General features: G+C 40.5%; 1 protein-coding gene across 2 annotated transcripts in view; it reads left to right on the top strand.

Annotated features, from left to right (window-relative positions):
• The window catches only part of AGPS (alkylglycerone phosphate synthase), a 56,596-nt gene extending 46,895 nt beyond the window's left edge, over nt 1-9,701 (top strand). Inside the window, exon 20 of one of the 2 annotated variants that reach the window (XM_082057182.1) lies at nt 6,325-9,701. In XM_082057182.1, the coding sequence (XP_081913308.1) occupies nt 6,325-6,443 (119 nt within the window). In that variant the 3' untranslated portion in view covers nt 6,444-9,701. Of the gene's footprint in view, nt 1-6,321 lie in introns of both variants that reach the window. The other variant, XM_082057181.1, reaches the window with a different exon arrangement.
• Nucleotides 9,702-26,862: the final 17,161 nt, after the last annotated feature.

Genomic DNA, 26,862 nt, shown 5'->3' with positions numbered 1-26,862 from the left:
AAGAAAATACTGGTGCAGTTTCTTTTAGTATTTGTCTTGTAATTGTGATTAATAACAGTTGTTTTCACTATCTGGAAACAGACAGGCGGGTTTGTCTGCCTACAATCACACTGTGATAAATGGAGCTATTTTAACTCTGGTTTTGTGTATCAAAGAAAACAGATGTAGTCTGGGACTTGAGGCTATAGGAAATACAAAGCCTGCTTAAGTCAATCTTCATACAGTCATTGAGTGGTCATAATGACAGTTTGAGATGTGTAAAGCTCTAAATTACTTTACATGTAGTGAAGTATTGACTGTAGGTAGACATATAGCTACAGTGAGAACTGAAATCATGATACTTTCAGTTTTATGAAGAGTAAATTCAGAAAGACTTTACTTTGGATTGTATTTTAATCTTGGTATCTTTCTCTTGCCCTCCTGCTAGGCTAATGGAAAATATTGTAATTTATAGGCAAGACTTACTACAGGCAGCAGTACTGTGAGAAGATCACCCCTGATGACTTTTGAGATTTAAAACTTGTAAGAAGCATATGTTTTATTTGTTAGTGCATTACATTAAAGATCACATCTGGCAAGATGTAAGAACAACAACATTCCTATAAAAAAATTGCATACGTGTATCAACACCAGCTTTGTGCAGCACACATCTCATGGATACAAGAAGCTGTAGCAAAGCCAGACATGCACATCTCTGTAACTAATTTAACCTTTCAGTGTAACAATTACTTGTATTTTGGGGCAGAATATGGATTTGTGTTTTTATAAATCTGTATATAATTTCTGTGATGCTGCAACTTAAATTATTTTGTCCTTTTATTCAAATTGGCCTTTTCTTTGAAGTCTTATGCTTGACTTTCAAACGTATAGATCTAATTGGCAAGTGTCCGGAATGGTTTTCCTACTTTAATGTCAGTATTTAATGCTTGATAAGGTTTCTGGATTATGTAACACACAGAATTTACATTTAGGAAGAATCTGAGGCATGTAAGTTGCCATAAAAATATACACCCAAAATACATAGCTGATCAGATAGGCACTTCTTATGCAGGGGAGTTCAGCCATTTTCCAGTGCATCCAAAAGAACCTCCTCTATAAGGATCAATCAGATTTTGTTTTTTATGGTCCTGACACTTTTGTCTAAATGTGGTAAGTCTGTTTCTTCCTAAATTTGTTGTGAACAAACTGCTGCAAAGCTTCTTAGCTGTTTTAAAGTAGTTTTCAATGTGTGACTTTGAAGTGGTTTCTTATGCCTTCTTTGTCCCTTTTAACTAATGCTATGACATAATTTGTGGATTAGTAAGAGTTTTGGAAAGGTATTCAGGAATTACATATCCTGTTTGTAGCATTCCTTCTCTTCATTTCCTACATGAGATTTTACAGTTTTGAGTGTAGTTTTCACTTTGCCTTGACTGTGTCCTATACTAAGCAAGGAGTAGCTTTGATCCTTCTGTTCTTCTGGCCACTCAGCTTTAGATTTGAGAGTTATGTAAGTGAGGGTTGCTAGAGCCACAGTTATCTTCTAGAAACTTAGCACTTAAAAAGCAGTATTGCAAATGCCGATGCCATGTAGATAAGTTTTAGTTAAATAATTCTGCTAGTCATGTAGGGCAAACCCTAAAACCACACATATGATGTCACACCTTGCATTCCTGAATTCATGTTTTATCAAATATAAGCTTTTTTGTATATATAAAATACCATTTGCTGAAGAGGTATCAATAGGTACAATTGGTGTATAAATACCCATGTAAAACTAAGGAACAGTGTAAAAAATTAATGATTGTTTCTTTTACAGGGAATGTTCTAACTAAAACTCCTTACTTAAGGAAGCAATTATCAGCTTGGGGGTTTGAGGAAAATATCCCCATTTAGCCATTTACCATAATAGAACTAATTTTCTTCAACTTTTTAGACAGATTGACCGGAGTAAAGGTTAATGTAGCCTAGGATTCACAGGTTTGGGTATACTATCAATTCCCATAGGAAAACTCTAAAAAATACCCACAAAACACCTTATATGCATTCAACTGTTCAGTTGCATGTTTGACATTGCAATTCATTGCAAGACTTTGGCATCATTGAGAGGCTGTGGCTTAAGCTATGCACTGCAGTAATTGACCCCCACAAACTACAAAATCTGGAATTATAAAATTCCCTTGTGGGAGGAGTTTAACATATTCTTTTCCTTTACACAGGAAATGTATCTTACCTTTAAGCACTGGAGACTTGATCATACTTTAATCTTAACACTAGAGCTTGCTATGCTGGTTAGAATGAGTTTAAACCATGATGTTTGTCAGACATGGAGTAACATTAAGTAATAATGCATTTGTATTTTCTTCCTTGGTCTGTTGAATGTCTTAACAGAAAGTTACCTTCAGTGCCTCTTATACTAAATAAATAAAAGGACTTTCTGATTCATCAACACAGAGCCTGAAAGTACTTAAGTTATTCAGATATCAAGTGAAAATGTGCAAGATGTTATGGTGGTGGTAGGTGTTAGTTACGTAGCGGACTTTAGGTACACTGGTCTAATATACTCCAGCACTACCACAGCATTAGATTAATGCACTGATATTTTTCAGTATTGCAGAGTTCTCTCTCAAAGAGTAATAACCTGTTAAGCAATTTCTAAGAGCAGAGAGATGTTTTCTGTAGAGACAACGAGCTTCAGGAAGACCATGTAACAGCTGGAAGAGCGCCTTCCTTATGACCCCTCACTGCTTCTCCTTTTGCAGAGCTATCGTTCTGCAATAACTGCATCTTCAAGTTGAAATGGCTGGAGCAAAGGAAGCCTCTGGCCACTAGAGCCTGTTTCCAGTGCCACCATGTGCTGCTATGAATCCATTCTGCATGGGTGTAGAGTTATTCCTGGAATCTGTCAGCTACACTAAAACTTTACTACAAGGCTGTTCACATGTGCCCAGTTACTTCATATTCCAGAAGTGAGAAAACCTGCTGCTTGCTGCCATCCAGATGCATTTTCAAAGATGAACAAGTGTAGTCTTTTTGACCCAGGGGAGCTGTACTCCCACTTTATATTCTTTGTGGTCAGCAGGTATGGGCTGTCCATCTAATGGTACTTCTCTTTGAAAAACCATGCACATGGGAAACTATTGTCACTTTTGGCAGTGAATGTTAGCTCATGTTTGCTTGGTTGTTGTTGTTGTTGTTTTTTTGTGTGTGTGTGTGTTTTTTTTGGTTTTTTTTCAAAGGGTGTATTCTATATGAGCAGTATAGAGTATTTTATTGCCTAGCAGATTAAAAGGGCACTGGAACTGGCATGTATCAGAACTGGGAAAAAAACCTACTTATCCAGCTCACATGTTTTTCTTCTGTACATGGACTATAATGGTAAAACTTGAAAATGCAGCAAAAATTAATGTTGGACTGAATTTGAGAGTTGCTAGTCAAGAACCTTCTGGGCTTTCTGGTCTGAAGGACTTCATGTGAAGTAGACGCCATGTCAGGCTGGGGTGTTTGTACTCTGTGTAATAGGCTGGGCTTCAGACTGAGTACTCCTGGCTTCCAGGCAGCAAGTGTTTTTAAGGCATTAGACTGCTCAGCACATCTTGAACAGGGCACTTGCTGCTTTTAAAACTTGAAAAATAATTCTGTTGGACTTCATCTTAATTATCTAAGATGCAAGATTAGGTGTATTCAGAGGAAGAAGATGCAAGAAGGAAGGGCTGTATTTGTTTCCAGTTGTGGCAACAAAGATCATGTGTGTAATGGTGTGTATAGCTGAATTGACAAGTAGCAACTTGTTAAGCTGCTACAAATTGACTGTATAAGGTTAAACTGATTTGAGAACCTTATTAATAATGTTATGGTGTATTGTATAGAATCAGATGAATTTGAGCTCAGTTTTTAATTGAGAAAAGTATACTGGGCCTGAGAGCCTGTAAGTGGTAGATGCTTTGATAAAATCTGATTCTCTGCACTGTCATGTTAGTTCTATGTAAATGGCATCATCTAGGCATAAAACTAAAAAGTCTGCTTTCTTTGGGCTAGAAATGGGAAGATGGTTTTCTCCATGGAACATGGTAAGATCAGGCTTAACTGAGACTTTTTATTGTTGGGGAAGTAAACACTTCCTTGAGCCCAAAGCTGCTCTTTGGCTAGGCTTAGAGTAGAACTAAGCAATGTTGCCACTTGGAATTCTTTTTACATGCATGGCAACATCTTTTACTATTATGGCATGTTCTTCTTCCTTTTTATTTCTCATCCTTTGATCTACTTGGATCCTCCTGTGGAGGAGGACCAGAATACTTACAGGGCACCACTAACCTGAAAGTGAACCAAATACAAACATTGCTTTTCTAAGTGTTGCTCTCATCTGCACAGAGCCTTTCCTTCACTTTATCTACTTTCCATTTAATCAGATGGACCAGCTTAGAATTCTAAGAGTAAGGCTGCTTCAATGCTTTTTAACTCTAATCTGAAAACCTGAGTAGCTGAAAAATCCATGTATATCTTATTGATGTGAACTGTAGGAGCAGGGGCTCAACCTACTGTTAGGAAGGGGTTAAAATCTTTTCATTGAACATGTTTGTGAAGGACTACTGGTAACTGTAGTACAGCTTTTTTTTTTCTTTCCAGTTCACTAATCAAATGTATGTTAGATTTATTATTGCAAAAGTATAAACCATAGAAAATTTGACAAGATAGATGTGTAAATTATCACTTTGACAGAACTAATGATGCACTCCCAGCACCTTCTGTTTTCCAGCACTTGGTGAGCGACTTCATTAAATATGCAACGACTGTTTGGTGCTGCTCAGACAGTAGTTCAGTTCCTTGTGGAATTGCATTATTACTGGAGGTGTAAAAGAGGCAGGCATGCTAGCTGTTGGGCATCCTGCTGTGATTCTAATGTGCTCCATCTTGTTGGAGCAGTTGTTTGCAGTCTTTTCAGGACAATTACATCCATAACCACAGGACACATTCACTGAAACTATATTACAGATAACAGTTGAGAATGGTAATGACTGTTCTTCAGCTGCTTGGGGAAGAGCCAGTGGGAGTCACTTGAGGTGATGGTCAAACCACATCCATGCTTTTTATTTTTTTTAGGTAGGCAGTATTAAAGTATCCCCAAATAAAATTCAACTACATCAGCTTGCTCAGACAGTCAAATTGTAGTGATGGTATATTTATAGATTGGAATTTTTTTCATTGAGTTGGACTGGAAAATACAACCACAGTTCCTACCATGTAAAAAATTCTTTTGTCCTTCAGTTGAGTTTTGCTTTTAACATGCATGCTACTAATAGTTGTTTTCTAGCAAACTGTAAATTTCATCCTTTCTCACAATATTTGCTTTTTCAGTTGGCATTGAGACTAGCTTATATTCCTTGAGGTATAAACAAATATACTCTGTTCTCTAGAGGTATCCCTGTAATTTATTATTCTGATGACAGTTTGATGGTTACTCTGAGAACAGAGTACAAAAGATGGCTTGAATTTAGCTTCAGATACTCTTAAAGCATCTGTCTCCCAAACCTTTATTATATCACATCTTACTGACAAATGGATTGTGTGTCAGGCTGACAAGTTAAATGCTATAGTGTGTTTAATGAAAAAATGTCCTTTATTTTGAATGATCTGTTAAATCAGGGTTGATGACTTGGTTAATTAGTATGTGAGCACTTGGCCATTTAACAGGACTATTGTGAGACTTTAGTGAAATGAGTTCTTAACTGGCTGGTGTTTCAGCTTTGCTCTGTGTTTGGTATGTGTTGTAAAAATACAGTTTTACATGGGAAACTAAGCTCTTGGGTAATGGTATGAGCAATTACCAGCCCATGTTAAAGTTTTTGAATGGAACAAGGTGTTTTGTTGATTTAAAACTAGGATTTAAGCCTTTCCCTTAAATTTTTTTGTTTCTGCTATTTAAGCCAATACTGGTTTAAGTTTGCTTGATTATTATGTCTTTACTATCAAGCAATCAAGATGTGTGGAGTTCTGCTTTTTAGTAATCTCCCTTTCAGTTTTCTACTTAAAATGAGCTTGGCCTTTTTAAAACCTACTACCAATTCCCTATTTTAATAGAACATGTAATTTCAACCTAAACTTAATCTGAATTTCATCATTTCTAAAGAAAGTAGACAGTGTGGAACACAATCTTCCTCTGGGAGTATGCTGAGCTTAATGAGCTTGATAGTCTGGTGGGCTCAATAAATCAAATAAAGCAAAACATTTCTCATTTTTGAATAAAAGCATTTATCACACAGTGTTTATTCATTCATGGTCACAAGATTGATTGGCTCCTAGAATCCTGCCGTATATTGAAACACTTTGTTTTTGTTTTTCCAGTAGGCAAATTGCGGAAGCGGTGGATGAAGGAGAGCATCTCTGATGTTGGCCTGGGAATGCTGAGATCTGTTAAAGAATATCTGGACCCCAATAACATCTTTGGAAACAAAAATCTTTTATAAAGCCCCACACAATGTGATGTACTAAAACTCCTTCAAAATTACTGGTGAAATTCCTCCACTTTCATTGTATTGATAGCCCAGTAATCAAATATAACATAGACTAAACTTTAGAAACTAGTCACTTATATTGTTTTTTGCCACCCCCTTGCTCCTTCCCCCAATAAAGTGTAAACATCACTGTTAATGTTTATGGATTTTTCACTTACAATGCTCTTAAACTCTTAAACAGTATACTTTGTGCCCACTGGGTTACCAACCAGGAAATGCAAATTTGCTTTTCCAAGTTTGGTTTGATTAGGTAACGCAGGTGACAGTATCTTCAGTGTTGGGTACTGCTGGATGTTTCTTTCTACAGCACCTCCTGCAAGGAGAACAAAGGCTGACAACAGCGTTTCCCGCAGCAGCTGCTCAGCCCAGGCTCTTGCCAAAGGAAAGCTGTGGGAGGCAGCTGCGAGGACACCGAGAGTACTTCACTGTGCTGAAGGATCGAGTGTGTGACAGACTTGTAACCAGCAAATACTTAAAAGTACAAATGTAGGCTTGATCAAAAGAGACAATATAAGTCAAACTACTTCTTAAAAACTCAGTCTCCCACCATTGTACTATTGGAAAATCTTACACAATTGAGCTGTTCTGAGTTGTATTTGCATTGCTGGGATAATCTTAAATTAACTGTAGCTCAGTCACTATAAGTTTTGTACAATGGACATTTCTCACTGTATGTTGAAAACAGGTTTGTAACAAAACTCGCTTTCATCTGTACTTCAGTCCTAGCGTCTATGGGTTTTGCTCCTGTTTTGTTTTGCAGAGATGCAAAATATTTTTGAGTAAAAAAAGTTTTGGCTATTCAAATGAAACTGCCCAGCACTGTCTTTTGAAACAGTCTCAACAGTTTAGTAAAACACCTAAGTGGACAACATACTGTCATCCTAAAAGTATCATTTCCCATTTTAGTTTTGTACAGTTTCTTATGGCCTTTATGAATCATTTGTTTACTAGTAGCCACAATTTTAATTGTCCATTGAACTTTAAGAAAATGAAATATTTTCTTGATCAGTATCGTATGAGAGTAAGCATTTTTACATTGAAACTTGAATTAATCAGTAAAACAAACTAAAAGTGTTTGTCAATACTCATGATCCATTTTTAATGTGGGTTCTTTTCTTAAAGCAAATTATCCAATTTTTTGATAATTAATGTATATGGTTGCATAGGATAGAAAAAGTACAGACTCTCTTTTGAGAACACTGTTTCTCTAGCCAACTGCTTCACAGCTCTGTAGTGTCAATTTGGACACCTTTTGTATTGGTAGTGCCCTTAATGAGGAGAAAAAGATAAAATCGCATTTTGGTTTTTAAACTATTTTAGAATATTGTCTGATTAGCTCTCAGTTTTGGTAGTGTACCAAAAAGAGCATAAAATGCTTGAGAAATAGTGCATATCAGAAAACTTCAAACTTGTTTAAAGATTAATTTAAATTCTATAATTAAAGTGATCAAAAAAACTTGAACACTCAAAATGCATGCTGTCAAGGTACTTAAGGAAAATCTGTTACGATCTGCAGGTCATAAAACAATGTTAATGTGATCTTTGCAATGCAGCTAGATTTATTTTAAATGGTCTTTGTTTCACAACATTTCAACATAAATCTAGTGTGTTTTTTGGATTGGGCCCCCAGAGTTTGTATCTCAACAGCAACCAAACCAGTAGGTGTAGTCTGTTTTTAGGACAGTCACTCCTCACACTGTGGTTGAGCGTTCCTTAGGTACACGGTGGTGTCAGCACAGTCAATCTGTCCATGTTCATGCAGGGGACTCCCTCATCTCAGTGCTGCCTGATGGTGAGTGTGTGGCCAGAGCTGGCATCTTGTATCACTCTGAAACAGAGACCCTTCCAGGCCTTGGTAAATATGAAGGGTGTTTATGTGCCTCTGTGGCACGTGTCTAACTAAAGAATCAGTTTTGAAGGATCTGAAGCCTTTTTTGCAGAATGACAGCACAAACAGAACTAAAACAAGTAGACATAGTTCAATAATACTGATCTCTTAAGCTTTTGACTTCAAGTACTTACACAGCTCTACAACATTCTTTTAAATTCTTAATTTTCTTACTATGGTTTCTGCATCCCTTTTTTTGTATTGAGATTAGACAGATAAACCTCCTTATACTCTCAGACAGTTAAATAGCCACTGGCTTCTGAAGTGATTTAAAATGCAGTTAAAATTTTTACTGCATGTCAATTGTCCTATGGGAAGGTGAAATAATAGGCTGTAAGGTCCCAAAGCAATGTCACCTGATAGCTCTGAGGGAAAGAATAGCTACAAATGTAATGGGTATTTTTTCAAATGGCCACCCTATTGCTGTCTTCCCAAATATTTTTCTGTTTTATGAACCGGTCAGAGCTTAGTGAAACCACAGTTGAAATGCATGTATTACTGACTGTCTTTAATTTCACAGTTAAGTTCCTAATGAAAATAGAGGAAAGTGTAATGCAAGTTCAGGAGCCCTAGATACACACAGATGGCTACCCATTTAAAAGAAATCTTTCCTCCTCTCATACTGAAGTCATCCACCATTCTTCCTTCTATATATTCTACTTTCTTTCTAAAGACTTGACTTCCCATAGCTGCAGCCTTTTCAGACGTGGAGTTTGATCCATGCAGATCAGAATTGTATCTTGGCACAACACATTACTTTTTCATTTGCTTGACTATTTTGGCCATGTGTAAGTTACAAGCAATTTTAATTAAGGTCATCATGACTTCCAGTTACACAGCTGCTCCATTTGAAGGAGGAAAGCTACCAAGTGAGTATGGCTTGACTGCAAAATGTATTTACATTAGAGAGACTTTTATGAAGGTTTTGAGGGGAAAGAAGAAAATCTGTTATAAATTGATCCAGGGTCTAAATCTTACAGTCAAAGAAAATCTTGTATCTTTCTGAATTGATTTACAGTGTATTGGTGGAGTTATAGATATCATCTTTGCATTACAGCTGTGAACAGAGGCCAGGCCAACAGCAATGTTAATTAACATACTCCTACCTTTGAAATTGGTTTCAGTTAGCACTGAAATCCGGAAAACATAAATTGCTTCTCAATCTTGGAAATGTATGTTTATCAAGGCTGTAATTTAACTTTCTGCAAATAAAGCCAAACAGTGTTTGTCATTTTAGTGTGAGATTAACTGTAAAACTTAAGTTGTAATGTTAAGAGATTATAGAACCTTATATTATTAATAAAAAAAATGGGCCTAAACAATTGTGGTTTTGTGCTGAAACTAAACTAAACAAATATATTCTACTAACTTGTCATCTTTGGTTCATTTTAATTTGGTTGTAAAATCTTATATAAGGAAAACTATTAGGAAGGCTTTGGCACTTGCAGAGGGAAATTAGATTAAATTTATAAATATATGCTAACAGAAGCTCGGCATGTAAAGCAAAATAGGAAAATGAGAGAATTTCAGTGAAGGAAGGGCAAAACAACACCCGAACACCTACCCAGTTCAGAAATGTCACCTCCTCGGTATTTCCCATTTGGGCAGCCAGGGTACCATGTTCAACTGCTCTTTGAAAGTTCTCTTGCTATAATGCAGGACCATACCTTGTCTTACTTAGCTTCCCCTTATTTCAAAGACCTGCTGTATTAAGCTATTGCAACGGGTTTATAGCTTCCTGCTGTTGTGTGTGTCTCATTTAAAACCTCCTTGTTACAGGTCCTAGAATGTACTTGAAAGTTCTACGTGCACAAATGCACCATGTGTGAGCAGGAGAGGTATTTCTCAGTTGTCTGCATCATTCATTGCTATGAAGTCCTTAGGCAAGTCCTTTAAGCAAAAATGGCTGAAATCACATCTTGCTTGAAAGAACTCTTGAATTGTTTTATGTTAATGCTTTATCTTCAATGCATATTATTCAAAACCTGCAAAAGTCATAGGTATGAAGGGGACATGAGAGCTAATAATGTGGTTCAGTTTGTAGAACTGTAACAACTTCTCAATATTATCCATATTTTTGTGTGCTTGTTCACAGAAAGGAGAAAACTGTCTGACAGTCAAGCATTTTATTTGTTTCCCTTCTATTACCAGCATAAAAATACAGTATTTTTACTTGAATCTAGGTAGTCTCCATTTGAAGGGAATCTTAGATGATGATATACTTGCCTCAGGATGACAGTCAGATCCCATCAGTGTGTTTTTTGTTTCATGTAAGTTAGTTTCGTAAAAAGTTGGACGTGGAATCACAGCTGTGTAAATAGTATAGTCACACTGCTTATGGTTTTCTAGTCCCAACACTGACTGAATTCCACATTACCTTTAACATAAATCGATGTCTTTCCCTGGACTCTTTATGGAGACCAGAATTGGCAGGTGGTTGCTTTGTTCATGTTGAGCTTTAAGGTTTGCTGTGGTGCTCAAGAGCAGAGATCGTCAAAGATATTTTTTGAAAACATTTGCCATACTGTCTTTGAAAAATACTAGTGCTATCAGTTTTTAAATTAAAATTCTGTTTCAAAAATGTGGGTTATAATATTTTAAATCATATTGTTACTTGCAATATTTACCAATACAAGTTGCAATAATATATACCTCTACTGAAATGCTGTGAAATGTTTCATTTACAGATTTGTTTTTGCACTCTGGGAAAACAAAGAACTGAACTTTTTATGGGAAACTTTATGAATGTTGAATTTTAATTTAGAGTAAAGTTAAGTTTGTTTCAGTCATCTGTTTAGAAATTCCAGTATAACATTCCTCTTACATGAGTAGCATTCAGCCTATTTCTACCTTCATGGTAATATGTAGTGGTCCCCCCTCACCTATAGGGACATAACAGCTTTTAAATTAATGTGTTTATTGTGGTGTTATGAGGTACCTTCTAAAGGATAAAACAGTAGTGTTGATCACAGCAATGACATTGTGTGTATGCAAAAAGTTGATGGATAAAACCCCGTGATGTGACTGTAACCATGTAAAGCTTAAACTGATGCTTCTAGAACTTCAAATCATATTAGGAAATAAGTGAAATGTTTTTGTTTAAAAACAACATTTTAAAATTAAACTATATTTTCTAATAATGAAGAATGTCAAATGATTGTCACAACTTTGCATTTCAATATAGCGTGGCTTGTCCCAGGATGCCTCTGCAAGGTGAAATGTAAAGTGGATGGTCTTAAGATAGGGCCTTGATAAACCTGCTCCCATTTCAGGCTGCTGGCAGGGCTTGGTTCTGTTCCCATGAGTGACACGGACACTCGGAGCATGTGGAAATCTGGAATTGCTCTTGCAGTAGTCAGCACTAGCTCAGCAGCGTAACATTCAAAGCAGTCTGAAAACAGTGAGTGGCATTGATGTTAGGTACCCAAATGAAGTTCAGCAAATACTGAAAACATAAAAGGACATTTGGTAAGTTCAATTATTCATCAACTGGTTATTGATAGTGGCATTGATAAATGCAGTCCTGCCCAGACACAAGCCTGAGGATGTGGGAGCAATGAGAGGGTACAAACAGCCGCTGACCTTTCTCCGTCCCGCCGCTGGCAGCAGCCGGCAGCCTTTCCTGTCTCGCCCTGTTCCTGCCACTGTGAGCAGGATATCCTGGCTGCCCGGAGGCCAGGGTTAAAAGCCCTTCTGGAACAGGGAGTGACACACGTGCTCACCTAGCAAATACATAGCAGCTGGGTAAATACATGTAGAGATGAGGCCATAAAAGCTGGTCATTAAGTCAAGTAAATCTTGCCAGTGTTAGAAAGCAAATGCAAGGAAGATGTGGGTGAGCTGAATGCTGCATGAAAACCTCAGGTTTAAAATGACACTTGTTGACAGGACTTAGGTATGATACTGACCACACTACGGGCTTAGAGCCTAGTCCCAGGTGTATTTGCAGTTTGTTCATTGACTTGCTTAGGACAGAATTCTGGATTTAGCTTAATTCGCTAGGAAAGCAAAAGCAATCTCTGCTGCTTAGTTTGCTCATCTTTCTTCTCCCTTTGTCCTCACCAAAGCTTTGGAGTTTTGTGGACAGCTTCAGCCAAATAAGATAGAACTCTCAATGTATTAAATTCTTACGGCCCTAATTTGGGCTGGTAAGAAAGATGAAAGCTGATATATGTCAGCTTGACCTTTGTTAATAGTGGAAAATCCATGTGGTAAAAACCCAAATGTTAGCTGGTGTATATCCACTTCAGATGGTCAGGGTACTCTGCCTTGCAGTTCTTGGACCCCTAAAATACTTGGAGTGGGTCAGCCCCAGGGCAAACCAGCCATTTTAGTACTGCTGCTTCTGGAAGTACAGGGCAACACTGTTCTTCCACTCAGGTTGTTTTGTTTTTTTAATTGAGATTTTCTTAATAAATGAAGGTTGTGTCTTTCTCTGTTCATGCTGTTAACTATGTTATGCCCAAGTTCTCAGTTGTGCACAGCTTTACAGGTTAGCATATTCTAGTGCAGGAACATGAAGAACAGAAGCTGCTGGCTTCCTTGAGATGGTATTGGAGCTCAGCTTACACAAGCAGAAGGGCCTCAAATGGATTGGAGTTGGTTGCCTTGTCCTTAAGAGGTGAGATCCCTTTAAAGCACAGCATTAAAAACAGTCTGCAGGGAACAGGAGCAAGCTGTGAAATGCGGCTGAGGAGGGAGAAGGGGAAAGATCTTGGAAGAAGACAGCAATAGGCTGGGTCTGTATGTGTGTTAACAGAGTCTTGGCTGTTCTCCTGATGAAGAGTTGCTCTAGTTTCACAAGCCTGGAGTCCTTCCATGTTTTTATCCCAGCATGTGATTGAGGAAGCAGGGTTTACTGTCTTAGGTGGAGGAGATGAGTGACTGCTGCCCAAGGAGCAGTGGAGAAAGGCTTTCAAGAAGGCTTTTACTCCTGTGCTGTGCAAAGGTTAGCATCGCAACCTGGAACGCAGAGGCTGTCCATCTGCAAAGCTTCAGCAGGCAGCACAGCCCATCAGCACACTTAATAAAAACTTCTTTGTACAACTTCACCTGTCTGTTGCGTGACTTATTGCTAATGAAATAGTGACCAGGAAGCAAAGAGAACTGCTAACAGGGAAAAAAGAGCAAGGGCAATACAAGCCAGTGTCTTGTGTGTATGGCTAAATTACACTGAAATGAACATCTGGCAGCAACAGCCAGGCAGAAGGGACCTGGTTGCTATAGAGAAACAATAAATTTAGGGCGGTAACAAATCTGCTGCCTTGGTTACAATTTAGTACTTTTTAAGGCTGATGAGAGGAAATCACTATCTCTTCATTTACAGAGCTGTGTGCTGCTCTGCAGACATGAATAAAACGTGACATTATTTCCTGTTCTTTTCAGTAGCTCGTGTAAGATTCCCCTACGTATCTGAGCTTGAGCAGTCAGTTCAGGTGTTTACAGCTGAGCATTTGTGAGCTGGCCTGTTCAGCCATGCTATGGTGTTTCAGCTTCTTCCACCCAACCTCTATCCAGCATAGATAAACCCAAAATGATCCTTGTTGCTGTTGCAAAATTGATAGGCTAATTATTATCTACTCCTTTGAAAAGTGATAGAAGAGCCAAAGTGTTGCTTTAGTTTTCTTTTGTTTGTTTTAAAACCACATGCTGTTAGGCCACAGCTGCAGAGCAGTCAGCACACAGCAAAGTTAAAACATCTGTGAGGGGTCGGGGAGGGAACCTTATGATGAATGAAATGTTTGTAATGAGCTACACAATTGCAGAGACACTATAGCAATCAGCAAGACCTTCAGCAGCCAGAGCACAAGTACTGACTGCTGAAGTTAAATGCAAGTTGTATGAACACAGGGACTAGTGTCTAGGTGAAATTGTGCTTGCCCCATTAGCCTCTGCGTGCAGAGTGGTCTGTTTGGTGCTGATGCTTGGCACCTTGAATTGTAACTGTGATGTTACACTTCTACTGTGATTCTGAATGACAGCATTTGCTTATTGCTTGCAAATCAGGTCTTCGGAAAAAAAATGGTGGCATGCACTGACTTCCTGGGAAGCTGGCTGTGGCGCTGCACGCTGAGAGCAGGGGTTTGCTGATCTCCCGCAGGCTGGACTGCATGGGTGTTTGACACACAGGGAGCTTAGCTGCCTCACCAGGGCTGTCAGCATTCTCTGCATTTGCAAATGCCTGCCATTTTATTCCAGATAGACTTTTCTTGCTCTGGCTGTGTGTATTCTGGCCCTGAGAGAGGCAGCTTTCGCTGCACATGGTTTCCAGCCCTGCCAGAGCAAGTCTCACCTGCCTTCGGCAGGTCACATGTGGGCACATGCACCCCACCTGTCTTTGCAGCCACAGAAGTAAAGTTCTCACCTCTGAGGAAACAGAATATTTAAGAAAAGGAGAAAAAATTCAGAAACTGCTGTCTGAGGGTTGCCCATTTGAAGATGGCGGTTGAACCTTTCCCCACTGCAAATGCCTCAAACTATTTCTCCCCTTCCCCAATGGCAATAATGGGTCTCAGCTGTGGTTTTGTGGCAGATGAGGAGGACATGGGTGCACCTGGTGGGAGGCAGGGTCAGCCCTCCCCCAGCCTGGACATGGCTGTTTGTGAGGCGGCTGCTCCTGCCCCAGGTGTGTGGAGAGGGGTCGCAGTCCCCACACAGTGGCTGCTCTCCACAGAGCACCCAGAGGCTGGCAGGATGCTCCCTGTTGAGGTAAGAGGATTTGCCTGTGAGAACATGGCTAACTTTAGTGCCTTGTTGGCTGCTTGCTGATAGTAACATGAGGGCTTGGGGGAGATGGCTGGTGTGGGTCTCAGGGAGGGAAGAATCTCCAGTAGGGCTGCTCTTGGCTGGAAAGGGTGTCCTGAGGAGGCCCTGTGGTCAAAGGGGCTTGGGGGTGACAGCAGAGCAGCAAAGACTCCTTTCCCTGGGCCAAAATGAAGCTGTGTGAGGTGTCCCCTCAGAGACAGGCCCTTGGAGAAGGGCTGCGAGATCCAGGTCTTCCCCAGGGAAACAGGGGACAACCCAAGTGTAGCTGTGGGGAGTCTGGCTTCCCTCAAGGTGTGTCTGTTCATCTGTGGGTACCTCTTGGCTTTGGCTTGTGTTTCAGATGTGTTGAGACAGGATTTGGATATGAGACCTGTGAGTCCCAAATGTCTTAAAGAAGCTATTTTGTTTCTGTGCAGTTGTATTAGTTGCTTATGAGAACCACTCTGCAAACCATGTTCTGCCCTTGTTTACAAGCAGCCAACTCTCATGTATACAGCCTGACTTTGCTAGTAGATCCATTTTTTCCATGCTGAATGAGCTTAATGTTAGCAACTGCTCAGCTGCAGAGCAAGGACAGCAATTGTTATTTGCCTTCGTGCTCTGAAATCACTTGACTATTTTTAGGAGAAAGAAGTAAAAGGAGTATAATCCAAATTTTGCTGGGCGTGCTGAGGTTTCTGAAAGTAGGAGTCTTCTGTGGTGCAGCTCAGGGTCACTTGTGTATTATGTGCTCTTTTGTATGCTGTTTCTCTCAACTTTGAAGTGTGACTATGAAATATTGACATACGTGCTTACATGTTTGGATTGTGAAGAATGGCTCCCTTTTAAAACAATACATATTAAAAAAAAAAAAACCAACTCTTTCCTATACAGTGGAAGCTACAATTGAATTTGCCCTTAACCACTCTACTACAGTGACTTGGGTTTAACCTGCCTGTAAAACTCTCCAGCTGCTGTTACTCCTTTTCCTGTCAGAATGCTGGCCATAGAATAAATTAAGAGTACAGAACTGAAACCGAGATGTGAAATTAAACTTTTATTAAAGTAAATCAGGTCTTGGATTTATTTTAAAGAGTGAGGCAATAAAAGTGAACATATAAAAAATTGCAATTTAAAATAATGCACATTCTTTTTATGTCATTTCTCTGTTTTCACTTTTATTGGTACAACCGAGTTATATTTACTTAAGTTGCATACCTGTGTTTTTCCAACTGTGATGGTGGCTTGTGTGTTTGATGCCCTTTGCTTTCAGGATGCCATGGAGAAAGAAAGGGGAATATAGTGGAAAAAGGAAACCGCAGAGAGCTTGTTACAGCTCTCTGGTTTGCCGCCATCTGGCACCAGTGCAACTCAGGGTTGCCCAGAGGTCTCCTTATTTCAGCACAGAAAAGGAAACCTCAGGCCTCTGCCCCACCGTGGGGTGTCCTACAGTGCCTTCCCTCTTGCTTTAGGATCTGCTGGGGTAGGAGGCAGAACATTGGTTTCCTTTCTGAGTCTTCTGAATGAATTATGTTTGTATTGAAGAAACTGTAATTCCTGTAAAAGAGCATTTTGCAGTGTGCCCTATGAGGAAGTCTGGAGGACAGGGAGGAGCAGGCGTGTAAGGGGGCGAGGTGCATCTTGTGCCCAAAGGAATGTTGTGTTTGCCATGGATGCAAAAGGAAGGATTACCTGTGTGGAACAGAAAAATGACTTTAGAAAAAGTATGTAGCTCTGCTTGTGTAGTTTACTCATTCTCTCTCTCCATCCTATTTGTCTGTAGGACTGCAGTCTCAGTCCTGCAACTACCAAGCCCCTTCAATGACCATTGTCTTTGAAGACACACTAATTGTAATGGAGCAAGCCTAGATCCCACAATCAGTCCAAAATGCTGCTCTGAATCTATAGTGACACTATCCACAGGTGGCTGGCAAGGTTAATCACCTCTTTCACAGGTACTATAGTTGCTTTCAAGCAGAAAAATCATTTTTTCATCTGTTTGCAATTGAAAATTGCCCTATTTCTAAGAAGTGTTGGCTAGCAAAGACTGCAGGGGCAATACATTTTAAGGTATCAGCACAGGTTGGCTCAGTGCATTCTTCTGAGTTTCTTGTGTAGCAGAAACAATTTCTGTGCTTCTGGTGGTCATTTTCTTTATTTGGATTATAGGGACATTAACTGGGTCTCCACTGGCAAAGTTGTGCAGATGTTTTATGGAGGACAACATTTTCCTCTATCATTGTTTCTCCTGGCATTTGATAAGTTCAAAGGAAATAATGTGTCTGTTTTGCCCAGTTTACAGAGCTGGAAGGAAAGGGTTTAGGTTATTTCAGACAGACAAAAGATGAGATTTATAATCAAGGGTCCTGAGCCAGAACTGTCCACTCAAGATTCATCAGCTGGAAAATGAGCCTACGGTGGACCTGTGCTTGTACTTCCTGATACTCTAGTGTAGACCCTTCTCTCCTAAAAACTAGGGTAAGCTGCATATTTAGTGGTGGCCTTAGTTCACATCAAGGTAGTCTAGATGGAGAATTAATACAGATTAGCTTCAGTAATGCAACCATTTTGTTACCTATTCATTCATTCGTAGAGACATAGTTAATGTCTCTATGTGGACAAAATGTTAAACTACCCCAGAGCTATTGTTTATCAAAAATTGCACAGTCAAGCACTAGCCTGGAATACTGATGTTCCCTTCTGGGTTTTGGGAATGGGCAAGGTTTTTATGTTGATAACAGGATCCTATTCTTGCCTGCCCCATTGTCCTCTGAACCTTCTACTTTGGGACGAGAGAGATGCAAAGGACAGAGGAGGCTAAAGCTCTTGTGGTTTCTCTGCTGTTACCAGCATATTGCCATCTGGAAATCACTGAAGGAGTCTGTTAATTCAATTTTATTGCTGTATGTTTTAAAGACTGCCAGAGAAGCCTGGGGATTTGGGACAGGTCTTAGTTTTATTTTAGTCTAAATCAAAATAAATAATAAAATCCTCATGAAGATGTACAGGCACTGTGAGATACTTATCCAGCCTGACATGATGAAGAAATAAACTAATGATGTTTTATAGCCTCATGAAAAAAATATTTACTTACCTCATATGACTGTGCCAATAAAGTTTTAAACAGATTAAAAGTGAAGACAGATGCCAATGTTCTTATCAATTACTTTGCATGTGGGAAAAAAAAAAAAAAAACAAACAAGGCAAAAAAACCCAAACAAACAACAACAAAAACGCAAAGAAGAACACACAGTTATCCCAAATTCAAGCTTGCTAAATCTGATTTAAATCCATTAATGTCTGGTGCAACATGTACTTGTTTCTCTCCTAAGACCAAGCAAGTTTTGCTACAGATTTGGCAAGCCCCTTGAAACTGTTGCAGAAAAATGGCACAAAAGTATATTGGATAAGATTTTGTATAAGAATATGCAGTTTAAGAATGCAACTAAGCTTGAAATTAGACTACTTCAGTCTGTGCAGTGATGTTTTTAAAGAGACGTCTGATATACCAGTGGCTGTTAGAGTAAGGTTTTGTTCACCAAAAAGACAGGGCACTTGCGAAGTAAGCATGTGAACCCAGCTGAATGCTCTGCTGAATACAGGTGCGTTTAAGTGTTTGCCCAGGAAGTATAAACGCCTAGAAAAACTGGAGGACATGAGGAAATGCTCTACCTAGCACAGTGTTCGCGAAGTCCACGCTGCATGCCAGAAATAACTAGTTTTGGTTGTATGTTTCTTAGACGGAAATTACTTTTGGCACAGAGCTGCACTTCTGCTGTGATTTGCATCCCCTGCTAAAAAAAACCCACATTGGTAGCTCTGGTGTTAGAAAACTTTGGAATTAAAACTTACCACATGGATAGCTCCATAATGAAAAAAAAACAAGTTTTGTCCATATAGCAGCTTCCAGCCCAGCCCCAGTGAACACAGTGACGAGGCTGGTGAGGGCTCAGGGTGCCTGAGCAGGGTGGACCTCAGGCACATCTGCAAGTACACACATGTGAGTGTAAAATGGAGCATTTGGTAGATGGTAGCAAGGAGAGGACGTTCTGTTTTGAAGATGAAACAGTTCACAAGAAAGATGGAGATGTCTAAAAATTACTAATTCAATACATTAGCTGTACTGACTTCCACACAAGCACACCCCTTGCCTCACAGTATTTCAGCACTATTAGCCTTTCTCCTGTTGACTACACCGAGTAACTAATGAATTTCCATGCAGCGCCAATTCTCCATGGCTCTCAGGAAGCACCCCTGGCACTCCATCATGTCATTGCTCAGGACTTGCAAAGTCCCACAGTCGTGTAGCACCGGCTTTCCTCTATTTTCCCTGGATGACAAACTGATGGTGCATTAAGAGATTGTTATAAAATGTTTACTTTTTTCCTTGAACTTGGTCTGCCGCAGGAGTGAACACAGGATGTGCAAATATAAAAAATGTACAAATAAAAAATGGGAGAGAATGTGGTCTGGGCATCATGAACAAGCCCAGCCAGCTGCCTCAGGAGGGGCTGGGACTCGGGACACAACAGCAGAGCTGAACTTGAACTTTGCATGAGCTAAGCTTCTCTTAGTGGCGTACTCAGCAGCAAACTATCCCAGCTCTCCATATCTTCTCTAGATCTCAGTTCTGCCTGTGAAAGGCCCCTATATCTGATTTATATCTGTGATGAGTTTTTCATAAGTCAACATGCTTCTGAGATGGATAATAGTGGTTTTATTTTCCTAACTGGTTTAATTCAGACCTGCAAACAAGCTTGTAAAACCATGTGCAAGGGTTGCCTAATGCATTCCTGCCCATGGGAGATCCATAGCAGGGTGTTTGTTTTTTGTTTTTGTTTTTTTTTAATTGGATTTGGAAACTTCTGAGCAGCCACGAGTGTGATCAAGATTAACTGCTATGCAAAATGACTGTTTTCAGAGAAGAGTGCTGACCAAAGCTCAGCAAGAATAAAAGACGTGAGCTCTGTTAGGTGATACAAATCTATTGTGAAAAGACTGGCAGTGCTTATTGTCTTGCCTCTATCTTTTTTCCTCTTTCCTTTTCTTAAAAAAAATATAAATAAATAGTGCAGCATGTGTCATATCAGAACCACAGTAAAAGCTGTCTCCGTGCTCCCTGGCAGCATGAGCAACCCCACTTCCTAGCACTTGAGCTGAGCACTCACTGACTGATAAAGCTGCTGCTGTCTCCTACCAGCCGTGCTGCACTGACATACCAGACAACGGAGTCTCTTTCTCCTCTGTCTCTTCTCCAGTGCTGGCCAAAAGCAGTATGAAAATACAATAAAATATTCATTTAACTCTAGATCAAAGATCACCTTATGACTGCAAAGAAAGTTAACTTGTACTTTGAAGCCAGGTGGTGCAGGTTTGAATGCTAAGAAGGAAAATGTTGAAAAACAAAAGGGTGACAGTGTATTTACTTAGACTTACTGGACTTCGCCTCTGTTCTTAAAAAACATTTGCAATTGCCACCATACAGCAGCCACAGATCAGTCTGATGCTATTATTCTAGTTTTCTGAAATGAGTTTAAGATGTCTAACACAAAAGTTTTAATCACAATTAGCAAGTTGACTTTTTATTTTTTTAAATTTGAGTAAACGCTTTTCTAAGCACTTGTCTTTATTTTCCTATTGCCTGCATGCTATACAACAATCATAACATTTCATAGGAAAAACTGAGCAACCTGGTCAGTACTTATGTCAGTGTATCCTAGAGAAGTACTAACTGGGGTTGGCAAGATTCCTCCATCAGTTCTTTTACAGTGTCTGTCATGATCTGAAGGAACCTTGGTCAGAGGAGGAGGAAGACTCCACGTTAATTTAACCTTTGGGCTTGCTGAAGGCATAACAACAGGAGTATTTATTACTGCTGTTTGTTTTTAACAGCCTTACTAAAGGCCAGCAAGTCCTCAAGTGTTTGGTGAGCCTTAGCCCTGCCATGAATAATGAACTGTCTGTGACAAACTCTGATGTGAATTCAGTCCACGCAGGGCAGTTTGCCATAAACATGAATTCACTGGCTTCCCTTTTGACAGTTATCTTTATCTCTCTTGTAGACTGAGCAAAAGGATCTGCTTCAAAGATCCCGAACTCTAAGACATTCAAAGTCTCTGTACAAACACTGCAGTTCAGGGCCATCTCTTAATCACCGCTGACCTAGGCGAGACCTAGATGTGCAACTGCGAGATGCAAGGCTGAAATGTCAGAAAAGATTGTTCTCTTAGAAAACACTTGGGAAAAAACTTCAGTTGCAAAGGAGAACTAACCTGTTGGGCTGCCCCTTCTCCTGTCCCAGGTGACAGAGGGCGTCACCTCTGTTGATGAGTCCTTAGGTTTCACCATAGTCACTTCTAGGTCTCTTTTCCCGTTCTCTTCCTGTGCTGTGGTTCCACGGCCACCCAGCCCCCAGGAGATGTCTGCTCACGGGAAATTGCCCTTTCCATACGAAAGCACAGGTCCAGTTTGAGCACCTCTGCTAATAAATGGCTCTGAAACAGGGACTGACCCTTTCACAGTTTCAGGATGCCTTCCTCATTTCATGTTACTTTTTTTTTTTTTTTTGATAATTGAGTCTGACTGCTGTTAGCTGCTCTGATTTACCTTTTGGTGGTTTATGGAGCTTAGCTTAGTTTTTGTGCTGGTTTAAATGAAAGTATAATTCTTTCTGTGGGTGGTGGGTTACAATTAGGAGGTATTAAAGGCCCTTGGCAGCGCAATCGTGTCCTGGAGCACATTAGGTTTTGCTTCGGGCCTTCTATTCCATTTTCTCTACAGCTTGAATATGTGTTTGTTTGCTGTTTGGCTTTACCTCTGTCCCATTGCTTTCACTGGCTTTTGTTTCTGTTCTGCCAGGCTACGAAGTTTAGTGGGATTTTTTGCCACACAGAAATATGGCCATGTGGAGTCCTAAAGCAGCATTGCTGGTGGTTTGCTGATTAGTGTTGTGTTTAACCAGAGAATGGACACAATTGCTGTGCTTTGTTGTGTATTTAGATTTGTTAAGTCCAATAGATTTTACTGTTTCTTTCTTCCTTCTTGGGCTTCTTCTGTTTCTATTCATTACAGGGATTTGCTCAAAAATTAACATGCTTGGGCTGACCGTTTGCACTTTGTACTTTGTTCTGATTGAAATTGTAACTTTCTGTGATCTATGGCCCCAGGCACAAGGAATTGGCAAGGAAGTGCCAGATATGTAGTTTAGAGTCCTGTCCCTCTACTACTCTGAATTACAGACAATAGGCTAGATTGGGGCAACTCCACCAGGCTTAGATTCAGCAACCCAAAATTTATACTAGCTGAGAATCCAGCCCAATGTCGTATTTGTAACTGAGATAAAATTTGCAGAGAGAGGTAATATCTTTTATTAGACGCCCTTGATTTATTGGGGGGCAAAAGGGGAGTGTGGAGGGCAAACAAGTTTGTGAGGATGCCACAGAAATTGGTATCATAGTCTATTCGCAGCAAAAAGACTTTAATGAAAGATGTGCATGAAAAAAAGTGTGAATAATGATGAAGCTTTCTCTCCTGGGTCCTGCACCCTTGTCTTAGCTGTCTTACCTGGGGAAAGGAAGACTTATGGTCATCTCTTCCTAGATCTGACAGTCTCCTGTGCAGCTGGCCCTATTCTTCCTAGAGCTGATCTGCTTGTTAGGGTTGGTGTGGGAACTTGCCATTCCCTTGTGGGAATGCTCCTTCTCTCTTCCCTTGAATGGAGTACACAAAACCATCTCACTAGGTTTATGTAAGTGGGCAGGGACCTGGGACTTCACCTTCTCCACCACATCCTAGGACAAGTCTCAGTTAGCTGTGCTGCTGTTTGCACCTCACAAGTAACGGGATGCAATTGGAAAATGTGCATTTGGATGTAGTCTCAGAACTATTAACATAGGACCTCTTCAAATGGGACTTGAGAAGAAGACCAAGAACATTTGAGTGAGTGGACAGCTCTGGGTCCCCCTCTGTAGGCCTGTGTTCAGCAGTGGTGGCACCACAGAGATTTTTCCCTGTGGCCATAGTGAGGTGAAGGCTGCTCTCTGTTTTCTTCAGACACGGCTGCCAGGTCAGCGTGTGTGAACATGAGGTGTAGGTGTGGGATTTTGGCTGTGAGTACAACCAGCATGACAGACCCCCATGAAGCAGAGATGGCAACACCACCTTTCAAAGCTTATGTGCACTGGGAGTGCAGAGTCCCATGTATAAATCAGGATTTTCATAAACATCCTCGAGCAAGGGAACCACTTCCTCAGTTCCCCTAAGTGCAAGAGAAACCAATGCCTTGTCTGGGATCCCCATGGGCCACTGCCGGCAGGTGTCCCAGCCGTGCCTGGGCCAGGGTCTGGCTCTACTGAAGGTTTACCGCTTGGTCTGTCAACACGAACACATCCCACCTTCTTCTACATGCTCTCTGACACCCTGGTGGGGTTTGCTGCAGAGGCAACACTTAGATTTCTTCTCCAAATTGGCCAAGGGTATAATCGGTGAAATGATGGAGGGAGCTCAGACTTAAATGCAGGGGATACAGGATAAAACAGAAGGAATAAATCTTTGTCCCCCCTTCCCAGCCAGATGCACCGTAAGCCTGACAGACTTATGATTTTATATGGAGAGCAACATATGCTAGAGTTTTTATTTCTCTAACCATTAATCAAAATGTATTTTGTATAAACAACGTAATTGCCAGCTCTGGCCAGCGTGGGTGGGCTGACAGAAAGGCTTTGCAGCTCTCTGCGGCACAGATAAGCTTTGCCAGACGCCAGCCCTGGTATCCAGCAGCAGCTGTAAGGACTGTACTTCAGTGCGGGCGGGTGTGCGGGGCCTCAGACTGGGCTCCAGCCTTGGCGCTGGCGGGGTGGGCAAGGCTGCATTGTCAGCTAGACCAGCGTAATGCTGCTAGGACTGAGACTATTAGTGTTTCAGCAGAGACAAACCCTCCTGCATCTGTCTGGGCTTTTTGTCTTCTTCACGGGTTACAGCCCGCGTTATGTCTGCTCATTTTGTTGCAAAACCAAACCTGTGATTTTTCTTTTATTAGATGAGCCAAAGAAAGTAAAACTGTAAACAAGACAGCTTAGTGCGCGTTAGCAGGAAACTTCTTGCCCACACCCCAAAATATGGCTGGAAACCAGAAACACTGAGAGGACTTTCCCTTGGTGCGAGGGGCCAGGGGCTGGCGGGAGCCAAGTGCTGGGTGTGGAGTTGGGTGTGATGTTCGAGCAGTGGGTGCCTGCTGGCAGCGAGCCGGGAGGGAAATGCTGGGCTGGAAGCCTTCCCATGGGTCTTCTGAAAACCACGCCACAGGTCCTTTCCACCTTATGGGAGCCTGCGGTGGAGGAATGGCCGCACGGGCCATGCCACTGCACGGATGCTCGAGCACCTTTCTCTGGAGGGCAGGGAGATTTGATTTCAGGCTCTGCAAGGGTGCCTGCTGTGAGTACTCACAGTGCTCAGATGTCTTCCGGGGAATTGGCAGGAGAGCACAGCAAAGCTTCACAATGTCAGAGTTATTTCTTGAAAGGAAAATATTTTATTGTCCAGTTTTATGCTGCTATTTGGTGCAGTGGTCATTTATCTCGAAGGACTGTTTCCAGGCTACTGATGGCAGGTGATGTGAAGCTGCAGCCAGGCCAGAACTCCAGTGCCAAGGTGATTCTGAGTAGCAGCCAGAGAAAGAAGTGCCAGGGTGCTAATAAAATGTTGCTTCTGAAGGCACTTCCAGGAATTAACAATCTATTTTAACTTTAAGAAATCTGACAGTTTTGTAAGGGTAATTTCTAGAGTGCTGGGATAGATCTACCGAAGAGAAAATGCTCTGATTCTCTTCTCCTAGGAATATTCTTTGAGGAATTTAAAATAGCAGACTTACGATAGGATTAATGCACAGATGGCACCAGAAACTAACATTGTAAGAGAGTGACAAAAATCATGCATCTTTGCTGCTGTCTTCATCTATTAGGAAGGATCTCATCAACTACAGATTATTTCTGAACTCCGGTAGTTACCAAAAGCCTGCCAGTGGCAAACAAGGCTAATGTGAGGTGTGAAATATGCCACTGGGTCAGCAATCCTCCCCCTGCCTAATTCCAGCTGTTATACAGTGTTAGTCTGGTTGGGGAGTGGTGGTTCTGCTACATTTAATTTCCCTAGAAATCATCATAAAAGCAGGGGACAAAGGGAAATGAATTCAGCAGTACAAATTGCTCCAACATAATTGCCCTTGCTTGGTTTTTGCTTAACTTGGACAGCTTTAAAGGGTTACAGAAAACGTAAAGAGATCGGCCCCAAGTAGTAAATTTCAGAGCCAGATCTTGATGCCCCAAACCATGAAATTTTTAGATCTGGACTTTTGATTTAGCCCATTCTAGAAGTAAATTACTTTCTTCAAAACTTGCGCTGGAGCCAGGCTTGCATTCCTCACCATCTCAAAATTTAGTGCTGGTTACTCTGTGGTGAAAGCAGATTTATATTTTGCTGGTCTTGAAGTGACTGATTTGCTGAGCATCAGATGATAGAATTTGCTATAACAAATTGGTGAATCGATGATCTAACACGCAGGTATGCTGTTGCTGACAACATGTGATGATTCAAAAGCAACAAACATATCTTGTTGTGCCGTTTCTTAGGGGAATAATTTTTTTCCTGACACTTCTAGTGATCGTCTTACACTGTGAAGCATGAGATTTGATTACTGATACTTTAGCATGCATAACTACAAAGGTTGTTATTTTTAATGGAGTGGACAGTGTGTCTCATGAGAGCTATAAACAGACCATGTGTGTTTGAAATGTGGTGGCTGTGATTTGGCTGATTCTAATACAGAAGGCTTTGCACAATTAGATTAGCTGATGAAAACACAGCATTGCTCAACAAATCAGCGGGATTCATAGTTAACATTTTTCATTAAGTTTCTATGTAAGGCAGTTAGTTTTCCTCTCGGTATTATGTCTATCTTGAGTAGCAGCAATTTCTGCTGAGAATGCCAGGCTGGGGAACAGCAGCCAGGAGTTGGATGTACCAGAACTATCACTTTTCTGTGTCTTGAGGTTAGAACTGCAATGACAGGGCACTATGATTTGGAGTGACTCATCAATTAAGTAATGGATTCTTGATCACCCTTTGTCCCTCTCTTCCATGGTGGTAATTTTGGCCAACTACCTCGCAAATCAGAAGGATTTGTCTTCGATTAACATCTTCTTATGCTATTTTTAACTACTCCTTCAAAAACTAATGAGCTGACTTCAGTTTTTGATGCACAGGTGTTTCAGAAGCAGCAACATACTAAAATCTCACACACTGCCTCAGGAAATTTCTAGCAGGTATGCACCAATGCTCTGTCTTGGATTTAACAACCAAATTTATTCTCACCTCAAAGGCTACACAAGTAACCTTCCTGTGGTTGTTTTTGATTTGATTCTAAAGTCTCATATGAAATAAAAGAGCTGAAATAAATTCAGAATGGGTTATTAGCATAAGCTAAAACTATTTTTCTCACATTGTTCATGAATTATTTCAGAATGTGGACTGTGTGGGATTTGCTGCTGAGCTGTACTGTACAGAGGATGACAATAAATGTTGAGAACTTTTTTTACCTCTGTTCCCATACCGAGTTCTGTAGTCTGACTCCTCAGAGTGATCAATTCAAGGCTATTTACAGCCTGGGTGCTGGATTTGCATCCAATCTGGTGTGACCAGCACAGAAAGCATGTACACTACATCAGAACATGCTTTTGTGATTAG

The sequence above is a fragment of the Streptopelia decaocto genome, assembly GCF_964273445.1.
Source record: "Streptopelia decaocto genome assembly, chromosome: 6".
NCBI classification, from domain to species: domain Eukaryota; kingdom Metazoa; phylum Chordata; class Aves; order Columbiformes; family Columbidae; genus Streptopelia; species Streptopelia decaocto.
Note: the sequence above shows the minus strand (reverse complement) of the source record. Positions and strands in the feature narration are given on the sequence as shown.